The sequence below is a fragment of the Callorhinus ursinus genome, unplaced genomic scaffold, assembly GCF_003265705.2.
Source record: "Callorhinus ursinus isolate GAN/ISIS: 27379988/994484 unplaced genomic scaffold, GSC_fseal_2.0 scaffold4, whole genome shotgun sequence".
Lineage (NCBI taxonomy): Eukaryota > Metazoa > Chordata > Mammalia > Carnivora > Otariidae > Callorhinus > Callorhinus ursinus.
In genome coordinates, this window is record NW_027397066.1 from 7,260,501 (window position 1) to 7,285,180 (window position 24,680).

Consider the following 24,680-nt stretch of genomic DNA (forward strand, 5'->3'; position numbering starts at 1 on the left):
CTCAGTGTGAGACAGGAGTCCATCAAAATCCTAAAGGAGAACACAGCAGCAACTTCTTTGACCTCAGCACAGCAACTTCTTCCTAGAAACATCGCCAAAGGCAAGGGAAGCAAGGGCAAAAATGAACTATTGGGACTTTATCAAGATAAAAAGCTTTTGCACAGCAAAAGAAACAGTCAACAAAACTAAAAGACAACTGACAGAATGGGAGAATATATTTGCAAATGACATATCAGATAAAGGGCTAGTATCCAAAAATCTATAAAGAACTTATCAAACTCAACACCCGAAGAACAAATGATCCAATCAAGAAATGGACAGAAGACATGAACAGACATTTCTGCAAAGAAGACATCCAAATGGCCAAGAGACACATGATAAAGTGCTCAATATCACTCAGCATCAGGGAAATCCAAATCAAAACCTCAAGGAGATACCACCTCACACCTGTTAGAATGGCTAAAATTAACAAGTCAGGAAATGACAGATGTTGGTGGGGATGCGGAGAAAGGGGAACCCTCCTACACTGTTGGTGTGAACGCAAGCTGGTGCAGCCACTCTCGAAAACCCATGGAGGTTCCTCAAAAAGTTGAATATATAGCTCACCCTATGACCCAGCAATTGCACTACTGGGTATTTACCCCAAAGATTCAAATGTAGGGATCCGAAAGGGTACATGTACCCCGATGTTTATAGCAGCAATGTCCACAATAGCCAAACTATGGAAAGAGCCAAGATGTCCATCGACAGATGAGTGGATAAAGAAGAGTGGTATATATATACAATGGAGTATTATGCAGCCATCAAAAGGAATGAAATCTTGCCATTTGCAACAACGTGGATGGAACTGGAGAGTATTATGCTGAGCAAAATAAGTCAATCAGAGAAAGACATGTATCACATGATCTCACTGATATGAGGAATTCTTAATCTCTGGAAACAAACTGAGGGTTGCTGGAGTGGTGGGGGGTGGGAGGGATGGGGTGGCTGGGTGATAGACATTGGGGAGGGTATGTGCTATGGTGAGCACTTGAATTGTTTAAGACTGTTGAATCACAGTACTTCCGAAACAAATAATATATGTTAAAAAAAAGAGAAAGAAACAGATAGCAGGAAGGGAAAAATGAAGGGGGGAAATCGGGGTGGGGGAGATGAACCATGGGAGACTATGGACTCAGAAACAAACTGAGGGTTCTAGAGGGGAGGGGGGTGATGTGTTAGCCTGGTGATGGGTATTAAGGAGGGCACATAGTGAATGGAGCACTGGGTGTTATACGCAAACAATGAATTGTGGAACACTACATCAAAACTAATGATGTAATGTATGGTGACTAACATAACATAATAAAAAAAAACAGAACCACATATTCTGGGCACAAGACGTATCTGTGGAATGATGTTTGGGGGGTCTAAGGTTCAAAACCAGGTAAAACCAAACAAATTATTTTTAGTGATACAAATACATGTGGTAAAATGAAACATAAAAGCAAGCGAAGGATGAACACAGAATTCAGGACACTTATTCCCTGTGGGGGTGGGGATTTGTGATCACAGAATAGTGGATGAAACTTCAAAAGCAGTGGTAACTTTAAATAACAAAATTATTTTATTGTTCTTTATACCTTATGCATATCTTATGACTACTTTTGTTTCTAATCAATATTTAAAGCAGTTGAAGAAACTAAAGGAAGAAAATAAGACCTTGCAGACGATGGCAGAGAAAGTTCTCATGTTTCTTCTTCATAACATTTCTTGGATCTTTGATGAAATCCTCAGAAAAGTCCACAGAGGAGGATCTGGATGTAGAATTTTCATTATTCAAAGATGTTTTTTCAAAGAAACAACAATGGCAACAGATAGCTGCACAAATGCCTCTAATTGCAGCCTGTCCAAAAGGCAACATTTTTGGGCAGAAAATCCAGCCCATCAACATGGAGTTTTTAAATGTTGCAATTCCAACCCAGACCTTTATCCTCCTTCTGATTATGGATTGTGGCTCCTTCTTTTCCCTTCCAATAAAGCGGTGTGGGAAATAGAATTCTACCGTACATCATAAGCTGCCAGGAAAGTCTCTCCAATTACTTAGAATCAGTTTTTAAGGAACAAAATTCAAATTATCAGTCAATTTAATGTTACCCCTTTGTATTAAATCCTTATAGAGTTTTTCCAGCTGTGGTAGTTAGTCCATCTCTGCTCCCTCTTCCATTTGCTGCTCAGTGACATCCCATCAGCCCCAAGCTCAGCTCAATTGTCACCTCCTCTGTGAGGATGTCTCTTCTCCCAACCACTGTACCCTTTTCCAAGATTTGCTCCCAGACACAATAACTCCTGTGTCCCTTTAGCACTTTGCACACACTTGGGGCAAAGAACCCCTTATTAGCATTCTGCTTGCCCACTATTAGTTATTTATTGTCATTCTCATCTAGAATGGATGTTCTTTAAGGTGGGATATCAAGTCATAGGAATCTTTAAATTATATCCTGAATATTCAACAGCAAAGGGTCTTGCATTAAGTAATAATCGTGATCATAAAAAAGTAGACTATCTATTCTAGACATCTATTGTTGCATAACTCGTCACTCCAAAGCAGTGGCTTGGAAATGAGGATTTATTTTTATCTCTCCTGGCTCTCAGCTGGGAGGGTTCCTCTGAGGTTCTGTCTTGCTGTTACATTCAGATGGTTATCTCAGAGCTGGACCAGGCTAAATGCCGAAGATGGTCTTCCGACTCTCATGTCTGGTGCCTGGTGCCCTTTAGCTTCCCTGTCTCTCCATGGGGGCTTCTCCCACATGGCTTATACTGCTCACAGCATGGCGGTCATAGCATATTACCAGTGGAATCCAGCTTCCAAAGGCAGGAAGCAGAGCTGCCTGGCTGTTAAGGCCTCTTCCCAGACTTGGCACACTGTCCCTTCTGTCATATTCTATTGGTCAGCGCTGTCACAGGCCCACACAAGTTAACGAAGGTGGAGAAAAAGTTTCACTTCTGAATGGGAAGCATCCAGTCACATTGCCCTAGTGCACGTGGCCACATTCAGAAAGTACAGTCTGCTACAACATCTGTGGAGTGCACCCTCTGTTGCAGACACAGTGTTAAACATATTGCATATATATATATATATATATATATATATATATATATATACTAAAGATTCTATTTATTTGATAATGAGAGAGCAAGAGAGAGCAAGCAGAGAGAGAGGGAAAGGGAGAAGCAGACTCCCTGCTGAGCAGGGGCCCAACTCGGGACTCAATCCCAGGACCCTGAGATCATGATCTGAGCTGAAGGCAGATGCTTAACTGACTGAGCCACCCAGGTGCTCCCATACTGCATATATTAAGTCACTTAACCTTCTCAACAATACTTGGAGATAGCTATTACTTCCATTTAATAGATTAAAAAAACAAGGCTCAGAGAGGCTCATTGCCTTAAATGTCACAGTCAGTAAGTGGCAGAGCTGATAATCCCAGTAGATCACTCCAGAGCCCACTCTCTTAATCATGGAAGTATGTGGCCTCCTCATTATGAGTGCTGTCATATAAATAAACGTTTGACTGTAATACTTCCCTTCTTTGACTAACTCAACAGAATAATTTTTAAGCTCTTAAAATATGTATATTAAAAAAAAGGAGGGCACAGACTGTGATGGGCACTGGATGTTATACACAACTAATGGATCGTAGAACACTACATCAAAAGTTAATGATGTACTATATGTTGGCTAACTGAACATAATAAAAAAAAACAAAAAAACCAATTGGGAGCGTATATGTAAGGATACATGGAAACTCTGTACTATTTTGCAATTTTTCTGTAAGTCTAAAAGTAGTTCAAAATAAAAAGTTCAATAAAAAACTAGTTTAAAAAAAGAAGACAAAATCACTGAAAAAATATCCCCCCTCCCTCCAAGAAAAGTAATGAGAAAGAGTGGAAAGCAAGAACAGAACCACACAGGAGGCCCTCCTACTTTTCTACTTGATATTTGGCCTGTGCTCTGGTTTGTGACCCGGTCTCTCTTCACCAGGAATTCTGAAATTCCAGGCAGCCAGGCCTCCGGGAAATTCCTTTTGCTCTTTTATGAGTTCCTTTTTCTAGGACTTCCTGATTTTGGCCCCAAATCATGTCCATCCATGACTTTTGAAAAGGTTTTCAGCTTTTTGGTATCAGGTGCATTTGAACATGACCAAAGGTTTTCATGAAGTCGATTTTCCTCTCTTCCTGTGTCTTATTGAACGTTGGATATATGGAAACTAGAACAAGTGGGTGACTAGTGGGTTGGACTATGTGGAGGACCCAACCAGAAATGCTGGACCTCACTTCCAATTTCTCTGCACATTTACACAATCAAATACTATGAGATTATTATAAACTGTCATTGTGGGTCAGGTTCTCCAAACACTGGCCTGGCTCATGGGACTTCCCAGGGTGGTTGGTTTTGCTTATTGCTAGGTTATAAAGCACAGTATCTTAAGACATGGGGGGTATTAATAGAGCTTGTCAAATTAGTTCATGAGGTGTGTTGTTTTCTAGCAGTGGGAAAATATAAAATATGACGTGTCTAAGTGATGGAAGATTGTAAAGCTATGGAAATGACTTTAGGAACATTGGAAAATAGTTATGATATATTAACATTAAAAAACAAAATAGAATGTATAGTTTTATAAGAAAGGCTTAAAAAATGCCCATAATATTGACCACCTTTCAGTGGTTCTATTACAGTATTTTTCCTTTGTATGTATGTCTTTGTATTTTTAAATTTTCTAAAATGAATATACATTACTTGTATGATAGCAGTAAACTCAATATTAAAATAAGTCACAGCCTTCTCTATTCTTTGTGATGTTTTTAAAGGACATAAGCATGAAAAGTCCAACCTTGTGGCTAGTCAGCAGAAGACGAAGTTTGGTTAGAGGGAATTTTCCCGAGTGGCGACAGGTGAGTTAAGTCAGGTCGTTCCTTCACAGCTGGCAATTTTGCCATTAAGAGGGAAAGAAGCTATCTTGAAATGCTCCATTGGCCCATCCCCACCCATCTCCATGAGTCTCAGGGCCAGCCGCACCTGCTGCTCCTGCACAGGAACCACCGGCCATGTCTGCAACCTCTGGCAAACTCTCACCCTGGATCTCAGCTGTGTTTCTCACAGCTTGCAGCTTTTTAATTACCAGCCAACCATGAAGCTGAATGCTAGCGATGCCACTCTGATAGCACCAGTGAATGGGCCTGGTTGGCCCGAGAGCTGGTTCATAATTACTTCTGGGGAACTAGGAAGGCAGCCACACTGACGACTCTGCTGGGTGCAAGACTCTGATCTCGGGATGCCAAAATTGCAGCTTGTTTCCCCAAGATTCGGTGGGATTTACACTTATGAATTCCTGCAAACCCAAATGAAGTTGTTCCCTGAGGTCGAAGGCATGGGTTGTTCACCTATATCATGGAGGAAAAAAAATGACCTAGAGTTTACAGGGAGTTTTATCATGCATTCATATGGAGGGAAATATCATTTATTGGCCATCTCCTGTGTACCAGCCACTGAGCTGGGCTCTTTGGAGAGGAGCTGATATCCATCCCCACCCAGCAATTGAGTGGCTTTTATCATGCAAGGTTTCAAAGAGAAAATATGCCTCTCATAAGCAAAACAGTCGTTCCGTTTGGGGATGTGTCCCTGATGAGAAATATGTTAAGATGATATTCTTAATCATCATGAAGTCGTGCAATATGGCACAATGATCATGGATTTTGGAATCCAAGACATGTGTCTTTAGCTGACTCTGAATCGGGAAACCTGTTACCCCAGCTGGTGGTCTTATGTGGCGACGTGGGAGTGGGAGTGGGGTTTCATGCTGAATAGCCTCACAAATCCTCATGCAAATGGCTAGCGGTGTGCCGGCCCATAGGCACCACTCCTGGTTTGTAGTACTGTTTATCTCTTTACCCTGCCTTTTGCACCACCAAACTGTGCACTTAAATGGGAAAAGTATTGCAGAGGAGAATTGTTATGTGCTTAGCGAAATATACAGGGTCAACGAATAACACTGCTTTGAACTTGGCTTTGATGGTGTCAATACAAAGAGGAACTTTCTCCTAATTTTTAAGCTCACTGCCTCAGAAGGTAGTGAGTATTCAAGAAGACTCTCAAGTCTGGGGTTATAGCCCCGGCTTGCAGCTTGAATTCCATACCTCTAAGACTCTCTCTAGCTCTCAGACTATTTTGTTGGTTTGCTTTGTTTACCATCAACTCTTGCCCAAATAAATGCAAGTTTCCTGAAGCAAGAGAAGAGATAGTGGATTGTTGTCAGATAATTTGATTGAACCTGTGTCCCTATGTAATAATAGATTGTCACGATTTGTTTTACATGTGATAGGACACACAGCATTGCATGCTAGGGGCCATAGTGACACAGCCTTCTCTAATACTCCTAGAGTATAAAGTTTAATCTTGGCAATAAAACTGCCTCATATAACTTTATGGGTAACAACTGAAATGTCCAACACCAAGGTCAAGATAAAATAAACCACTGGATAAAATACATGTCTGCCATTCCTTATCCAAATTCCTTAGGGTGAGGGATTAAGAATATTTTGGATTTTAGGAAAGTAATATTGTGCATGTACTGATACTAGTAATTTTACCTGTAAGTTTTGGAGTAATGCCTGGTCATTAAACATACTAATATTTCTGCTGTGAAACATGTAGATATAGTCACAGTAAGAGGGATAAGTGAAGAACATACATAATTTCATTGTTGGTCAAATTTTGCTGCCAAATTAGTTACAGTTTTCAGTATTTTGGAGGCTTTGGCTTTGGAATTATGGATAAAGGATTGTGAACCTTATTTAAGCACTAGCCTTAAAACACTTTGATTTTGAAGAAGACCATAATGTTGGACTGTGCTCATAACACAAAATGGTATTATTGAATGAATGAAAACAGTAGAAGTTTTAAAAGTAGGTTTGCTGAAATTTTAAAATATTACACAAGGATACAGAAAAATGGCTTCAAAAACCTGCAGCAAAATAGTGGTTATTTTTGGATGCTTGGATAAATGGTGACTTTTGTTTTGTTCATTGTACTTTTGCATATTTTCTAAAATTTCCATGAGGACTGTGAATGATTTTAACAGTGAATAAAACTAGTTGGCTGTCACGCCTTTTCAGCACGTTTCAAAGTGGGCAATACAGGGGCACTTGCCCCCATCAGTCTCCAGTCTGGGATGCGTGAGTGTGTCTCCCTCTTGAGTGCCCGAAGCAGCCTGGCCAGGGCAGGGCGTTTGCTTACTGGAAGGGCCCAGAAGCAATCACTCTCATGACCTCCATCTCTTCCAAAACACTCAGAGCTATAGCACCAAGGTTCTTATCAGTTCTGTTCAGAATGATGGAGAGATCCTGGAGCCAAACCCAAGACCCCTTCATCCAGACCCGATGGAGTAAGTAGGTCTGTCTTCTCTAACAGCACCAATGTGCTCCAAAGAGTGCGGTCTTAGGTACTTTGATTGACTGTTCAGGAAGCTGAAAGCTTTGTCGCAGGGAGAGGAAACATGAATAGCCTGCTAATTTCAGAAGCAATTTAGAACCCTGACATCCAGAATCCTTAGCATTGGTGACACTTTCCCATCACCTGCTGCGTAAGACTAAAATGATCTGCCCGACATACAGCTAATGCTGTTTGAGGGTAGGAATTAGATCTTACTCATCTTTATAAGGGAGGCGCTGAGATTGTCAAAATAACCCCACAGTACCCCCAAAGAAAGGGGTGGGTCTGAAAATAAAGTTTGCCCTAGTGAGTTGAATGGCAGCCCTAAAATATTTCCATGCCCAAATCCTGGGCACTTGTGAACATGACCTTATGAAGAAGAAGGGTCTTCGCTGATGTAATTAAGTTAAGGATTTTGAGATGAAATCATCCTGGATTATCTAGAGAGACCCTAAACCCAATGACAAATGTCCTTATAAGAGAAAGGTAAGGGAGATCTGAGACAGGCAGAGGACGAGAAGGCATAGACACAGAGAAAAAGGCCAGTGAAGGTGAAGATAGATGGCGGAGTGATGCAGGCACATGCCGAGGAGCATCTTGGGCCACCAGAAGCCAGGGGCAAGGATGGTGGTGGTGGTGGTAAGAAGGCATCTTCCCTTGAGGTTTTGAAGTGAGCAGTGGCCTGCCCACACCTTGATTTTGGACTTCTAGCCCCCTGAACTGTGAAATAATACATTTTTGGTTGTTTTAAGGCACCCAGTTTGGTGGGAAGCAGATGCGTCTGCCTCACTGTTCATTCCACTGCCACAGACCATTTATTTGTTTATCTTACAATGAAGCTGCTGCCTGCCACCTTCATCACTGATTATACTTCAACCTCTTTGTCATGCGACCCTGGATCAGCCAGCTCTCTGACCTACCCTTGCCTCACCCGCCCAGCCCCTGCCTTCCTCAGTTTCCCACAGAGCTGAGATAAACAGAAGGAGCACTGGATTTGGAGTCAGACAGACTCAAATTCCAGCCCTGGCTCCACCCCCACTTTCTGTGCTGTCTCAGAGGAGTCACGTAGACCAGGAAGCTGATGCTCAGAGAAGGTAGTGGTGCCTGCCATGTGGCCCCACTCGCCACCGGAGGATCAAATATAAAAGAAGGGAGTCCTGGCACCTCGCATGGAGGAGATGCTCCATAAACTAGATTCAGAGGCAGACGCAGAGCCCACCCATGAACGGTGTGCCAGGAAGCTCCCGCTGCATGGCAAGAAGAAAAGCAGCAGCCCCAGCTTCTGCATACCATAGGCTTGGGCCTGGCTGTGTGTCAGGTTGCCCCCTCCAACACCTGTGGGCATCTGGGACAGCTGTGATGCTGAGCTGCTGCCTCCATGTCACTCTGGACAGCAACCCTGCCTCCAGCACCCACCTGGGAGACCCAGTCATAACCTGGTTACCGTGGGCTCTCCCCCAGGCTCCCTCCAGGTCTGGGAATCCACCCAGAGACCCGGCAGTCCTCCTTCTCCAGGCCAGACCCTGCTTTCTGGAGGGAAGGTCAGGTAACTTCCCAAATATCATACAGATGTAAAATGATGGGGCAAAACAAGGGATTTACACAAGTCTTCCTGACTCTGAAACTCATGCTCTGTCTCACACAATGACAGTGAGAATAACAGTGCTACCTTTCCGATTGGCAAAATAAAGCAAAGTAGATTGATTTTAAAATTAGTACACCATATTTTCTCAATTTAAAAGTTTTTGTGTGTGTGTTTTTCATTATAAATATTTCTTACAACTTGGAGGCCTGCTTTTTTTTAAAATTTATATGTTATAGTCATAGACATCACGAACAGGATGGATTTTTTGCAGACTCAGATACACATTCGAATATCCTAAACTGACCATATCAGCCCTCTGGGTGCTCCACACAGAGATGGTTGGACTCCAAGTTCTCTGTTGTGGGAACAAGTTTGGCAACCACAGTTCCTTTGGTTCTACCTTCATGCACGGGGGTGTGACGCGATGGGTGGCATTTCGGGGTGCCCTTCTGGCACTGTGGCGCTGGGGCATCTTGTCCCTATCCCAGCCACACACCCTTGCTGTGCAAGAACAAAAGGCCTGCCCATAGAAAACGCCGGTGCTATGGGAACAATGCTCTGTGAACACCAACACACATGTCCTCGACCCCAACCTCTCCAGCTTGGCCCTGAAACTGGAAACGCCCTTCCCACGGGAGCACATTGGCACCCTTCCTTCCTCCACTAGGAGAGGGGAGATTGGGATTCATAGTGACATCACGGTACTTACTGTCTGTTCATAGTTCTTGGCACCCCGCAAATAAGAGGGATCTTCAGTTCAGCCTGTGGAAACAAAAAGTGAACTTGTTACTGAGCCAGACACATCATGTTTTAATTCTGGTGAACACGCTACTGTCGTTTCTTGTTAAAATGGGACACAGGTGCCTGCTTAGAGGAAGTGATGGGGAGAGAATCAATCCAGGTCGATAACTGGTTTATTTCTGGAGTGGGGTGGGGGAGGGGACCTTTCCCTGACGTGCTGTCCTCTTTCTGTCAGGATCCAGCCCGTCTGCCCCGGGGAGCTGAGCACACACACCCTGAGCCTGGTTTTCCCTAGTGTGCAATTGTGTACTTCCCCTGGGCACCCAGGATGTGTTAGCCCCTGCTTGGTGGGTTCTGCTCTGGGCGCCTGTGCACGTGCAGGAGAAGGGATGCTTCTCTTTTCCAAGCGTGACCTGCCATGAAATATTTATTGGAAGCTACATTTCTATAGCGCTTCGCATAGGGCAGAACATTTTATTTGTGGCTTGTATTCATCCACATAGGAGAGATTATTAACTCCGTTTACCATATACATTAGCTGCAGAGACCCTGGGAGTATTCAGTAGGAGCTTTACATCAATAATTACATTTAATCTACACAAAGACCTCGGGGGTATGAAGGATATTGCCCATGGAGTCAATTGGGGTTCTGGCAAGAAACAGCAGGCTCAAATTGGTAATTTGAGAAGTTTAATAAAGAGATGGCTTAAAAGGTATGGACAGGGTATGGGGAAACTACAAAGGAAAATGAAGGGCCTGGGGGTGCTTAGGCCATGCCTGGGCCTGGAGGAGTCAGGGGAGCCAGGGGTCACTGGGACCCAGACATGGGGCTAGTGGGAAGGAACTGTGGTGGCTTCCACAGTATGAGGGACACACAGGGAGATAGTGTGGTGGGTGTGTACAAAACCCCATCTCACAGTTCTCTTGGCCAGAATCTCCTGCTGCTGTCTCCCATTGGCCAAACTCAACAGGAAACCAAGTGTGAAGAGGCATTGATGCGGTTTCTACCCATCAGCCTCCTGGGGATCCCAGTTAGCGTAGCAGGTTAGGGAGTGGACTTCAATGTTAAAAAGAATGAGGTTCAGGGAAGTTAACTTATGTGCCCAAGATGACCCATCTGCAAGAAAAGTCCGAATGCACAGGACTCAAAAATGCCATTTCCTGGCCAGTCACCATATTACACCCCACTGAGCTCTAGGCACTTCTAGATTGTTCTGCCATCCATCTGTTGGCATTTATCCATCCACTTATCCAACTGCCATTTACTGAAAACTTACTCTGTGCAAATATTGTGCCCAATAAGACACAGCCTCTGTCCTCAAGGAACTCCTAAAACTCAGTATAATATAGATTCTGCCTCTTTCTATGATGGCTGTTATCAAAGTGCTTTGTAAAAACAGATACATATAAAACAAAACAAATCCTCTATGCCTTGGAGGCCAGGGGAAACTTCACAAAGGAGAGAGCACTTGAACTGAGTCTTGCAGAGTAAGTCTACCTCTTCTTGGCTCAGAATTAGGGGAGGTGTGCTGGGCAAATGCAGCGCCGTGTGCAAAGATATGAAGATGTTAGAATACCCAACATTCCTGACAGGCTTTGCCCAGGTTGGTGGGACCACGGGGGTCAGCAGCTTGGATATTGATAGTAAATGGAAAGGAACTTGGGAAGATCCACTGGGTTTTGAGTGTCAGGGATCATGCATGACAAAGGATGGGCTTTGGACTTGAGCTGTGTGATCCTGGACCAGTAACAGCAGGAAAGTTACTAAAGAACCAGACTAAGCTCCAGGTGTGACTTCACAGCTGCATGCCCTACCTTCAGCTTCTAGCAAGTGGCAGCAGGGAAACGGGAGGCAGCTGCTAGACTCTCGTCCACTGACAGTCCTCTCTGGATGTCGTGTGGAATGTCTAGTGCTTGGCCTCTTTGAAAGTTGTCTCCTCCATGGAGGTGGGGAACAGGGCTTGAACCTTCGTCCATATAACACAGACGATATGCACTGGACGTGGAAGGATGGTACTGGGTCCCAGCGCCGTCATTAGCTGGCTGTGTGACCTTGTAGGAGCAGCCCCCGTCTCCTCATTTATAAATGCTAATGCCCATATCTTTCTTTTACCATGTGGTTTTAAGTAAGAAATCAGTTGATGCATCTGGAAATGTTTTGCAAATGGTACAATGTTATGGAAAGATGCTTGGAAATTGCTTGTATAACAAAGTAAAGTCTTCAGGTTGCTATAACATCAGCTGTGGTACATTTGGGTTTCTAGGGTTATATTGACATTGATTTTTGGATATTAATATTTAGAGGAATTAAATTACTTGATTATGGTCATGCAGGACAGATTTGCACCCCCTTCCCCATTTTAGGACCACCCACCACTTAAATATGTTGCTTATACACTCACTTCATTTCTTTGAGTGCATCAGTTAGCAGTGTCGAGATGGGGTACGGAAGGACAATTTTAATGGAGGGCCCCCTCTGTGCCTGGCTCTTGCTCAGCTCTTAGGTACAGAGTGAAGGAATTGCAGGGTGCAGGACAATCCCTTCCAAGGGCTTACTGCCTCAGATCAGAGGCCTGGGGAGGTGGCCCCAGGGAAGAAGTTGCTTTCCAGCCCCACCTGCAATCTACTGTGTAGCCTTGAACAAAACACTGAAATGCGCTGCCTGTTTTTCACCTGAAAAATGATCAGTTGGGCCAAATAGGTCTCTTCCAGCTCAAAGATTCTATAAAATAGTTCTAGTTAAAAAAGCTATAATTCTGGGATTCCTGGGTGACTCAGTCGGTTAAGTGTCTGCCTTCGGCTCGGGTCATGGTCCCAGGGTCCGGGGATTGAGCCCCACGTCAGGCTCCTTGCTCAGTGGGGAGTCTGCTTCTCCCTCTTATTCTCCGTCTGTGCTCTCTCAAATAAATAATAAAACCTTAAAAAAACCCTATAATTTTTCCATATTTGGTGACAAAAAATCGTCAAGAAAGTTGGATGTACGTTATTATGTTTCTCTCATTTTATTGTCTTCTCTAATCAAGCCCCCTGCAGAACAACACCGCAAAGGCTTTGCCAAAGTGCTCACATGGAGGACATCAGGAAAGGACAGGTAGGAGCTGGGGAGGAAACACTTAACTTTTGCCGCGTCCTTAAACCTTTGCGATTTATTTGATCTGTAACAGCTCGTATTTTAAAATCTTAGTAAGAGTTCAGAGAAGATATAACTAGCAGCTTTCGAGACATGTGAACAGTCTATTATATAAAAAGAATTTTAAAATGTCATGAAAGGATCCCAAACTTTCTAGCATTTAAAAAGCAAAATTTGGGGTCTTAGTGACCCACAACAGAGTATAAGCCAACCAGGTGGTGGCGTCAGCACGACGTAATGGGTGGCACTTTCTAAGAGAAGCAGCTCTTCGCTTTATTCAGAGCGTCTAAGCTCCGCCCAAGAATGCTATAGTTCTATCTGATCTCAGTCTCTTTGTAAAGGATGTGGCGAGGCAGACGAGGTGTGGCGAGGCAGACAGAAAGATTTTTGTGTCCATAGGCTTTATGAAGGTGATATATTATCAAGGCCCTTCTCCTCCTGACATGGGTATGTAATGAACACCGAACGCCTGTTATGTGTCCCTGCTCTGCCCCGGTAACCCCGTATGATCTGTATTATCATCCTTATTTTATGCAAAACTAAGCTGACATTCACAGAAGTTAAGTGACATGCCCTATGTTGCACGTACCATAAGCTGGTGTTGCAAACCGTTCCCCTTGCTGCTTTTTGGTAATATGTTGGACAACAATCTGCCTGCTCTAAGCCTCACTTGGCTTATCTGTAATGTGGGGGTAACACAACAGCTATGGCAGGGCTCTTGTGAGGATCACATGGGACCATAAACTATCTAAGATATGGGAAAGATAGGGATTGACGTTAACTGGAACTTTAAGATTAAATGTCCTCTAGGACTTTTAGGTTTTAGTCTTCAGAAGTGAGAAGCCCTTCCCTGCTGTTCATGACCACTGGTGGGCAAGCGTGGGTTCTCACAGCTGTCTGCCCTTTACAATTACCTGGGGAACTTTGACAAATACTGACGCCCCAGAAAGTTTGATCCAGGTGTCCTGGGGTGGAGCCCAGGTATTAAAATTTTTTTAAATTTATTTCTCCAACAAGGAGAGATATCAACTGTATTAAACGTTAGATGCCAGTGCATATCTCATCCTAAATGCCAACATGGATTCTATAGCTGCTGACTATGACCAGGTTCCAAAGCCTAGGCAGAAGCAACAGAATACACTCTTAATTTTGGCTTAGAAATCTGTGCTTTCATTTCAGTGATAGAGTTCTCATGGGATTTACAGACACCTAAGGCTCCGGAGCTATTTGGGGTCCAAAATGAAGCCCAGTTTGAGCAACATTGCTCTACCTTATGCTGCCTCCCATTAAAACTCAATCCACTGCTCTCAAGGGATAAAGAGGACCATATCAAAGAGAGGTACACAGCATGGCTTGGGGTCCTAGTGTAGTGGAGTCCCTGCCCTAAACATCTGTTTCAGCCAAATAAGCCTACGGTTTTGGAGGGGATGGTCCCAGTTGTTATATTCAACTAGCTTACTAAGTACTTTGTGGGTTGAAAAGCATTTTTTTAAGAAGATAATGGGTTTGATGGTTAAAGCACATAAATATTTCAGAAAACTATTAAAATAAAGAAATCAAGGTCCTATAGATAGGCGTTTGCTTAAGATTTCCAAAGAACATACATTAGATTTGGGCTTTACAACCAGGATGGTGGCTTCTGAGCTTGAAAACCGCCTGGGGTCTCAGTGAATATGTTAGGAAGGAAAGACTTATTTTATAAATGGATTGGATTTTGGTGAGGCTCTTAATCCGAAAATAATTAATACCCTTATGGTACCATAAGCAGTTTAAACAATTGGAAATATGTAAAGCAACAAATCACATTTCCTTGTTATCCTGGAGAACTCTTTTCTCCAATGGGAATTCACCAGTGCTACCAAACTAAGCTTGCAAAGAGACATGTCATCATAAATATTTCTGCTGCATTTCACCTGATCCAAAATTAATATTTTATGAAGGAAAAACAATGCTTTTACAGTGAAGGATTTTTTTTTTGCTCTCAAATATTTCTCACTTATTCCTCGAAGATAAGGCTTATAAAAATGCTAGCCTCTTTATTTCAAAGTTTAAGAAACATCATGCTAGTAATGACAGTGTACCTGAACAGATACAGGAAATGGCTGAAAGCTAACTATGAACTGCTGAGGAAAATAAGGTATGATATAGCTCTGCAGCTAAAACTGGGTCAAGGCTGGGGGGGGGGTCAGAATTAAGGCTTGATGCTTTTTCTCATTAAACCACAAAAACGAGAAAGAACCCAGCATACAGTGCGTACCGTACACATTTGGTTCTCTACATAGTCACATCCAACAGATCCCAAATGATGGATGTCACTTGGAGTTGAGGCAGGGAAGGAGGGGTTACCGTGTGAACATTTTGGGAAGAGGGCCAGGGAGTATGCATGCGTGTCTGTGCGTGCACATGTGTGTCTGTGCATGCATGCATGCATATGCTTTGAGTAAACGTGTTGAAACATCTGACTTCTCAGATGCAGATGTTTATTAAATCGGTCACAATTACATGCAATTTTCTTCTATTTTCACACAAAAAATGAGAAAGTTACATCTTAGATATGCTCAGACTTAGAGGAAGCTGTATGTTGATTGGATTTCTATTTCTGTACCCTGGTCAGAGCAATCAGCTACATTTAATTAAGTATAACATTTAATTTTATTGGATTTCCAACGAATGGAGGCATTTGGAGTAAAATGGATTGTTATTATAGATTTTTTTTTGAGGAATATAGGAGACTGCTTTCCTAGTTTTTCTGCTATTAAGTATGGGCATATTTTAAAAAAAAAGATTTTGCAACTGTCTTGGTGACAAGTAACTTCCTTTATGTATCTCAAGGCAATGTGCACCTACATCCATTTTTTTTTTTATTTTAAATGATTTTGAAAACACCCTTAATGGTCTGATGCAATCTACAGATTTTGGAACATATCCCTCCTGGTGCATTTTGTTTTCAAAAACCACCTCTTTCTCTCTTCTGCAGAAAGGGTACCCTTCCTTCCATGGTAGGATTTTTCTCTTTCCCTCTTTTTCCCCATTTTGTAGGAAATAGTCTCTTGCTTTAGCCTTTTTCTCACTCAGTCATGCTGTTTTCTCCCAGCCCTCTCTTCCTTCCGTCCTCCCTTCCTTCATTCTTCCCCCCCATTCTCCTCCTTCTTCCCCATCCTTCCCGCTTCCTGCTCTCTTATCATTGAAGTGGTTTTACGGCTCAGATAAGACTAGACTGTAGCAAAAATAAAATGTAGATCATCAGAAGCCTAATCAGATGTTTCCTTATCATTTTTCTAAAGGTTTACCTGTTTGCTTCACCTCATTTGCTTTTGGCTCTCATGAAACCATGGCAGAAACACACTGGAGCTAGTACTGCCAGGCCCTTATTTGTCTATCATCTATCATCTATCTATCTATCTATCCATCCATCCATCTATCATCTATCTATCATCATCTGACACAATTTACAGGCTGGCCCTGGGGTGGTCTCCAGGGTCCAGGGACCCTACCTCCCCCATGGACATCTAAAGGCCCATGGTGAAAGCACTGTCTTCTTGAAATAGTCATTTATTAAGCACCTGCTCTATGCTGGTCATTTTCTGAGGATCTGTTTCACAGTAAGGTGGGTCTCAAAGAAGTTTGAGAGCATCTTTAAATCCAAAGACGGGGCATGAAAAGCCAGGTAATCTAATAGACACTGGACTGAGAGTAATGTAATCAATAACAACAACAACAATAATAATAACACCATCTGCTGAATACCAGAACCCTATGTAGGACACCCTGTTTACTTGAGATTCCATCCTACGGCAACAATCCAAATGACCCAGATTTTTCAATATTGAACAATTCTGTCATTTTTTTCAGCGAGAGCCCTCTTGAGCCAAATATGTCTAGTGAACAAATGCACAGTATGGATTCAGATGAGGTCACTGCTTCCTTTAAAACTTCAAGTGCATTTAGAACTTAACCCCTGAATTGAGCTTCCTCCATATAACTCTTTCGTTGCCCCCTCCTTTTATTCAGGATCACTCGCCTGGCAAGATGGGAAGCAAGTCTTTCAGCCTGGGTGTGCCTAACTGTACAGAGCACTGTGCAAATTCAACTCTGTTTCTCCAGCCTGAAAAAGGGGATATAAACACTCACCCTCCTTTGCTCATAGGTGGGATGATGGAAGTGAAAGTATCTTGTCAACTAAAAAAGGTTATGTTGTCTAGTTCAACAGGTAACTATTGAGCAATTTCTAAAAGTTATCAGTACCGTGAAGGACAGTGAGGATTTGAAATTGGCAAGGAAAGTGTTCTAAAGAAGTTTCTATCATTTTCCATTAAGTTTTAATATTTTCAGAGGATTGGTACATTTGGGGAGTTGTAAGATACTACTGAGGCTTTGATAGATGAATGATTAAAATAAATACGAAAATGATGAGATTAGCTTTCTGAGAGAAATCACCTTAAAATAGGACTTCTTTAGGTCAAAACTCTTAAAGAGGGAAAAGAAGCCAAAGAATCTAATGAAAGTTTGCCTGAATGTAAATTAAACTCATGATAATTGTGCTAAAAATGATAATATAGCCACTATCATTTACTTTGCTTTTAATAATTGCCATGCACTATAATACATAATTTTTATATACCACATCTCATCCCTCCCCGCCACGTCCAGAAGGTGGGTATTGCAATTCCATCTTATAAGGATAACCTGGGATTCTGAGAGGTTAGATAAGTTGCCTGAAACCATTCTGCTAGAAAGTAACAGTCTGAACCCAAACCTAGGTTATTTCTTTCTCAAAGAGTGGGTAGAGCCATGTAGTAGGAAGAGCTTGGGAACAGAAGGAGGAGTTTGGGTTAGGGAAATGTTCTTACGGGGAAAGCCCATAGAGGTGGAGCTGGTCAGGAGATCCCTGGACATGCCCAGGAGTAAGGGGGACCTGACCTATGAATATCCATAAGGAGTCATGGGGCAGACTGGCTCCCAGGTGCCTATCAAGACATCAGATTGTCAATAGCTCGGTTAGTTGAGTGACTGTAATGACCCAGCTCTGACTTTGTTTTCAGGAAGCTACCTCCCTGCATTAATTTGGTTTCCTGCATAGATTTGCCTACTGGAAAGGAACTTACAACCTAAGTACACTTTTAACACTTGAACAGAGTCACAGAAGATAGATATATGGGCCAGAATGCCAGTATTGACAACATCCTTGAGTACCATCAACTTTGAATGCCTTGGATGAAATCTGCAAAACCCATGATGAAATATGGGTCTGATGGAACCCCACAAAGGCTTAATTCTCTCAAAGGTTGGGTCTGGGTTATTAGGCACCCCTCATATTTATCTCACACTAAATTCAACAGAAAACCCACCACAATGGAAGGTGTCTTCAAACACATGGGTATAGAATTTCCATGTCATGTTCAGATCTTTTGATTCCTCTAGGTTTAGATGGCAGATAACTATGCACAGTGCCATTTCAGCACAGTGGACTTCTATTTTTCATTCTTAAGTGTTTCAGAAATAGTCTTTCAATTAGCATCACCAATGAAAAAAAATAACCAAACTCATACACCGATTTTGCTATTGTTGTGGTCTATCTGGGAGTCCTAAAATGCTGTTGTTTAGTTTGAAGGAAAGTGATGCTATGATCATGACCCTGAACACATTCAGCAGAGTACTGATTAAACCTTGTGCACAAAGCAGGAGCTTGGGACTCAGGTAGACCTGAGTCCCATTTTTGGCTTTCCCTCTTATTCACCGTGTAAAGTGTACATTGTAGGGAATCTCTCTGAACCTCAGCATCCTCTTGTACAGAGTAAGAATAAATATCCCTACTAAAAAAAGAGAGTGAACCGTGATGATGATTTCCAATGTATTCCATCCACAAAAGTAACAAATGAAACAAAAACCACAAGGTATATTCCCATAATGACTTTTTTCCACAGTTCTGTTTTCCATGGTAATTTTTCTTTCTTAAGTTACTGATACTGAACTTATTTAACCAGATCTTTCCAGACTTATTGATAATTCACTTTGTAACATCACTGGACATTTTGTTTCCATCAGTAAAAATCTTCAACCTATTTTAGATTCGAGTGGTTATCTCTATTTAATGATGTAACCCCTTTGAGCACTGTATCTTTCTCACGCTAGAACAGGTAGGCATAGCCTGGAGGAACTCTCCAGAACTCAGGTCCTGGTAGACCTTGGCAATTATCTGCAATGGTGCCTATAACTGCTTTTTAAAAAATTATTATTGAAGTATCATTGACATATGAACATAACTGCTTTATATAGGGGTGTTCATAAAAAGACACTTATAGAGCGAGCTCTGCTACTCACTGTGTGACCTTGGCAGTGACACCGCTCACCTACCACTTGTCCATTTCCTGAATGTCATTTCTGTGTCAGACACCATAAGTACATTTGCTTTCATCTTCACAGCAAGTCACAAAGTGTATTATTTTACCCAGTTTTGTGTTACAACAAACCAACAACAGTTGACTGAAGCTCAGAGAGGTTAAGTCACCTACCCAAAGACACACAAGTCACACATCACATTCACATACAGTGTTGACTGACTTCAAAGCTCCTTCTTTTCCTGTTTCACCATGCTGTACCACCTCGTCAACTTCCCAGAGCCTCAGTGGCAACATCTCTTAAATGACCTGATGTCGTCCTGTCTACTTAGTTAAGGCTGCTTGTACAAGGCTATGCAACTGTTGCATATTACTATTGTTTAATGAGATTATTAAAATCAAATATTCATAAATTTATCTGTATTAATTACTCCATGGTGATTATGGGCATGTTTTAGGAATACGGCCAACACTAATTTGGGGTAAGAGCTGACATTTATTGAGTGCTTACTCAGTGTTAAATATGTACCATATTTCATTTAATATAAATAGTATATTATTGAGGTTACATAGCTGTCAGTGCAAGTGTTATGTGATCTTGGTCCATTCTAAAGATGCAGGAATCAAGGACTGGAGAAGATAAAGTAACATGTCTGGTCCAAGTGGCAGAATTTGGATCTTGACCAACTTGTCAGATGTTAAACCCCACAGTCTTTCCAGGACAGCACCTGACTCATGGCAAAGTGAGTACCTGACTCATGGCAAAGTGAGCTAGAAACAGGGTCCCCTGATGCTAAGGGCAGCACTAGCCAGATGGTACAGAAAGTATAATCTTTGGTTTTAGAATGGTCTTGTTCATGGAGTCGTCTGAGTGGGCTTGGAGGGAAGAAGGAGAAATACCGTCATTAGATATTTCTAACGCCGCTCCAGGAACAGCTTCAAGATGAACCCTAGGAAGCTGCCAAGAAACATTGTTCTTATCGGTCAGCTCAGGTGCAATCAGGGTACTTTTGAATTCTCTTATGATATTAGTGGCTGGACAACCTTGAACACCTACTTGGATCACTCAAGTTCCTCTGTAAATGGGGGAAAATACTACCTAACTCTCAAGGTTGGGTGTGAAGATCAAATGAGTTAATACATACAGACTGGCCAGCAAGAGACAGAGTTGTAAATGCCAGTTGCCTTTCCTGCTTCTCTGGGGCATATTTTATCTTGAGTTTCTCAGAGGCTTTCTGAAGTTTTGTCACTTCTCTGGCAGACCTCCAATTGGCCTGATACCTACGGCTGTCTTCCTGAGATTTAAAATAACCATTTCCAGTGGTTTGAGGGTACCCCTGGGAATCCAATGGAGCAACACCATTGAGGGTCTATGCTACAATAGAGACAAAGAGGATAATCCGATAAGTAACACTGGCACACAATAAAAAAATCAGTATTGATAAATTGCAGCCATGTCACTATCTTGTAAAGCAGACAGACTTTGAGGACACTAACTCTCTTTTCTGTCTCACTCATTTATGTTTTGTTTGTTCTCTCCAAGAAAAACCTGGCAGAGATGTCTCCCGGCATCTTGGAGGGTGAATATTGTACCCACCTTCACTCTTACTCTTGGGCTCCTCATCCCTGTGAGTGGAAGGATGGTCAGCATGATTCCAAAATCACACCAAACCAGAAAGGAAATTATTTCAATTTAGAACATTAAAAAAAAAGTGTATATATATATATATATCTCCACAGGGGCTCCAGGATTTAACTTCTACTTTCAATGACCTACTTTGAATTGAGGCTGCCTTTCTAGGGGGCTGTCCTAATGAAGGTCAGCCAAGAAAGCCAGCAACTGGCTTGGCCTTTAGATTTTAGTAGCAAACAGTCAGGGGGTCCAAGCTCCAGGATGAGAAGATTGAAAACATCTAGTCTTTTAATTTTTAATGGCTACGTATCTTGATTCTTTCTTCTAGCAGAATGAAGGATTCTTTAAAAACTGAGTTAAGGGAGCTGGCTTTCTTTATGCTGTTCGATGCTTTATAGAAGGCCCAGCATTGAATGTTATAAAATCCTTTTTTGCTTGGTGTCAGCTCTTTCCTAATGATCATTTATGCCAGTGAGATGCCCACTCAGATGGAGCTGCCTCCTTAGTTTACCTGAAGAGCCGTGGAGGAGCACAAGGTCCCGTGCTGAGATGCTGGTCTCCTGTGAGGGGCCACCGTGGCAGCATTGCAGAAAACTCCGGGAGCCAGTAATCCGTAAGTCAGTGGGGTGAATGATTCTCAATGCTAAGCAGTGTCCTTTAACAGAAAGCCCCTCCTAGGTCCGTTTTAAGTTTGGTTTCCTGTGAAATGTGACCACAGATTAGGGTGGTAGGACCTGTGTGTGGGTAGGACTTCCTCTTCAGTGCAATGCTGTATGTGAAGCCGTTGGAGGCTATGGTCTCCCAACCCAAAGGGTGTCCTTAAAGACACATGGAGTCCCTGAGTGGCCCTTCACAATTATAGAATACACTAAAATGGATTGCTGAGCAACACTCAAGCATCAAAGGTGGGTTTTGTTGGTCTTGTTTCACATGTGCACTGAACGCTATTTATCTTATGACTTGATGTTGCCCATGGCTCCCTGAGACCACACAAGACACATGGACCAGATCCCTCAGGTGTGATGGAGAGAACATGGGGTCTGGCAAGAGAAATGCCTAGCTCTTACTCCTGCTGTACTAATTGTTAGTTGTGTGATCTTGGACAAGTTGCTGTTTGTCAACCAGCTTCCATGTCTATGATCCAGGGATAATAATATCTGTATTTTAGAGCTGTTCCAAGAAATGATCAAAATAATGTAAATTAAGACATGTAGCAAGGTTTGGGGCACATACTGGGTGCTCAGCATATTTAATTTCTCTCTGCCTTACTTCTGGTTTATTTAAGCTGGCAGTAAGTTCTTACAAGTTCCTTCTATAATCCAGTACTTGCCACTTGACCCTCTGGTTTTATATAAAGTGATGTTGAATTCCATAATAAATCCCAACATCATTTAAGATAAACTCAAAGGTAGAAGTTTATCTTTTCTTGGGTAGATAATTCTCGTTTTGACTTGACAGATAACCCAAAGGTAATGTTAAAGTAAGCACTCATTAAATGTTAATTATGTGCCAGGAACTGTGCTGAGCAATTTGCAGCCATTATCCTACTAAATCTTACTGATAATAATGTGAGGAAAAGACATTTAAACCCTTTTTGTGATTGTGGAAACTGAAGCCTAGGGAAATTCAAGTATTTCACCCACTTTATCAATTAGCTTTTGATGCACCAGGGGCTTAAAAGAGTAGCCAATTCCCTGAGTTCACTACGGTTTGGCTCACTTGGTCTGGGCCTGTGTTAGTTTCCTGGGCCTGCAGTAGCAAAGTTCTACAAAGTGGGCTGCTAAAGCAACACAAATGCATTTTCTCCCAGTTCTGGAAGCCAGCAGTCTGAATCGATGTGTTGGCAGGATTGGTTCCTTCTGGCCGTGAGGATCAGGTCTGTTCCGGGCCTCTGTCTTTGCCTTGGAGACGGTGGTCTTCATCCTCACTTGGCCTTCTTCCTATGCCTGTGTCCACATTTCCCCTTCTTATAAGGATACCAGTCACAAGGGAGTAGGGCCCACCCTCATGACCTCATTTTCACTTGATTACCATTTGAAGACACTGTCTGAGGCACTAGATGTTAGGGTTTTAACATATGAATCTCTGTGCGCTGGCAGGTAGCTAGAGGACATGGGGTCCTTATAGTCATGTTTCTGTTGGTTGGCGGGAAGTCAGCTAGGTGCCTCAGTTCTCCACTTGGCTTCTTATCATCCAGCAGGCTAGCTCAGGCCCAAATACGTGGTGGCCTCAGGGCAGCAGAGAATGCAGCAGAGAGGGAAAGTCTCAAGGCTCAAGACTTCAAGTCTCTGCTTGCATCCTGTTTGCTATGGTCCCCTTAACCAAAGCAAATCACAAGGGCAAGTCCAGAATGAATGTGGGAGAAAATCACTCAAGGGACAGATCTGGGGAAGGGAGGTACCGTGGCCTTCTTTGGGAAATAATCTAATGCCCATGTTGGGATCTAGCTAGTAGCTGGACCGCAGTGGGAGCTCAAACCTTGGTGATATGAAAAATCCCTGCTTTTTACCAAAGAAGAACTGGAGATAGTTTGGTATAACAAGAATGTGCTTAATAGTGTAGGTGGTATTTATTCTACTCTGGGGGCTCAGGGAAGACTGACTCCCTTTGGGACGGGGTGATATTAGAGGTCTTTGATGATGAGTTGGAATTTGCTAGACCAAAAGAGGGGAAAGGGAGCGGGGGAGAGAATGTGAGGGAAAGAAGGCAGGATAAAAGGAAGGAAGGGAGGGAAGGGGAGAGGGAGGGAGGGAGAATGGAACAAAGTAGGGAAAAGAGCCGGAGGGAGAGGAGAAGGGGTGAGTAAAGGTCAGGGAGAATGTTCCAGGCCAAAGCAACTGTATATCTAAATGCCAGGATGGAAGAGACAGCATATGTAGCTCACTGGAGGAACCTCAAAAAGCAAAGGTGACTGAAAGGCAGAGACAACAGGGAGAGCACGGTGCAGAAGCAGCTAGAAAGACTGGCTGTGTTCTTTGAGTCTGAACCAGCCACCCACGGGTTCCCATCCACATCTCCCTCTTTTTTGCTGTCCACTTTATATCCCCCCAAGAGGAGGACTCCCTCACAGTTGTCTTTGATTTGGGTGACAATTTATTTTGTGTTAATTACTTCATGAGTTCTTATCTCCTGCCCATCACACTCCACCCCCTGCCTACATAGTTTACTGGGTCCATGGACCCTGAGTAATACTGGAGGAGTATGGGAAAAATCCAGAGGAGTTTGGGTTTTAATGGCCAGATCAAATTTCCCAAGATGTGTCACTGGAAGTCTACCTGGCTTTGGGCCAAGGACTTGACCATTCTGTTGCATCTGTAAATTGGGAAGGATAATCTTTACTGTGAAGATTACATTGCTTGCCTCCTGCAGAGTGTCTAGTACTGTGTCTGGCATCTAATTAATATCAGTCCCTTAGTTTTCCCTGGGGCCCTCTTGCAGTGCCACTAAAGCGTAATATGCGGCCTCCAGAAACACTACTGATGGATGAGTGATCCACCACATCTGTGAACAAAAGATGCAGTGTATGGGATGAGATGCCTGTGGGTCTGAAAGGGACATTTCTGTCAACGCTTGACACAGTGATTTTGTCAAGATTTTACTCCCTGGCTAGTCCACTCAGCATATGAAGACCTTGGGTATATTGTATGGAAGAATCACAGGAAAAAAAATCAAAAACCAAATAAACACAAAAAACCAGAAAGCAAGACTTTCAAGACCTAATTATGTTCAAGCAGGACCACAGTTCCTAGGATGGAGGGAAAGAAAGCTTTTACTGGCTTTTG

At 42.7% G+C, this 24,680-nt stretch overlaps 1 protein-coding gene across 1 annotated transcript in view; it reads right to left on the reverse strand.

Annotated features, from left to right (window-relative positions):
- Positions 1 to 21,543, reverse strand: part of CLNK (cytokine dependent hematopoietic cell linker) — a 161,747-nt gene extending 140,204 nt beyond the window's left edge. The window contains exons 1-2 of the mRNA XM_025887445.2: positions 21,410 to 21,543; positions 9,766 to 9,818 (exon numbers count right to left, since the gene is read on the reverse strand). Of these exons, the coding sequence (XP_025743230.1) occupies positions 9,766 to 9,776 (11 nt within the window). The 5' untranslated portion in view covers positions 9,777 to 9,818; positions 21,410 to 21,543. The remainder of the gene's footprint in view (positions 1 to 9,765; positions 9,819 to 21,409) is intronic.
- Positions 21,544 to 24,680: the final 3,137 nt, after the last annotated feature.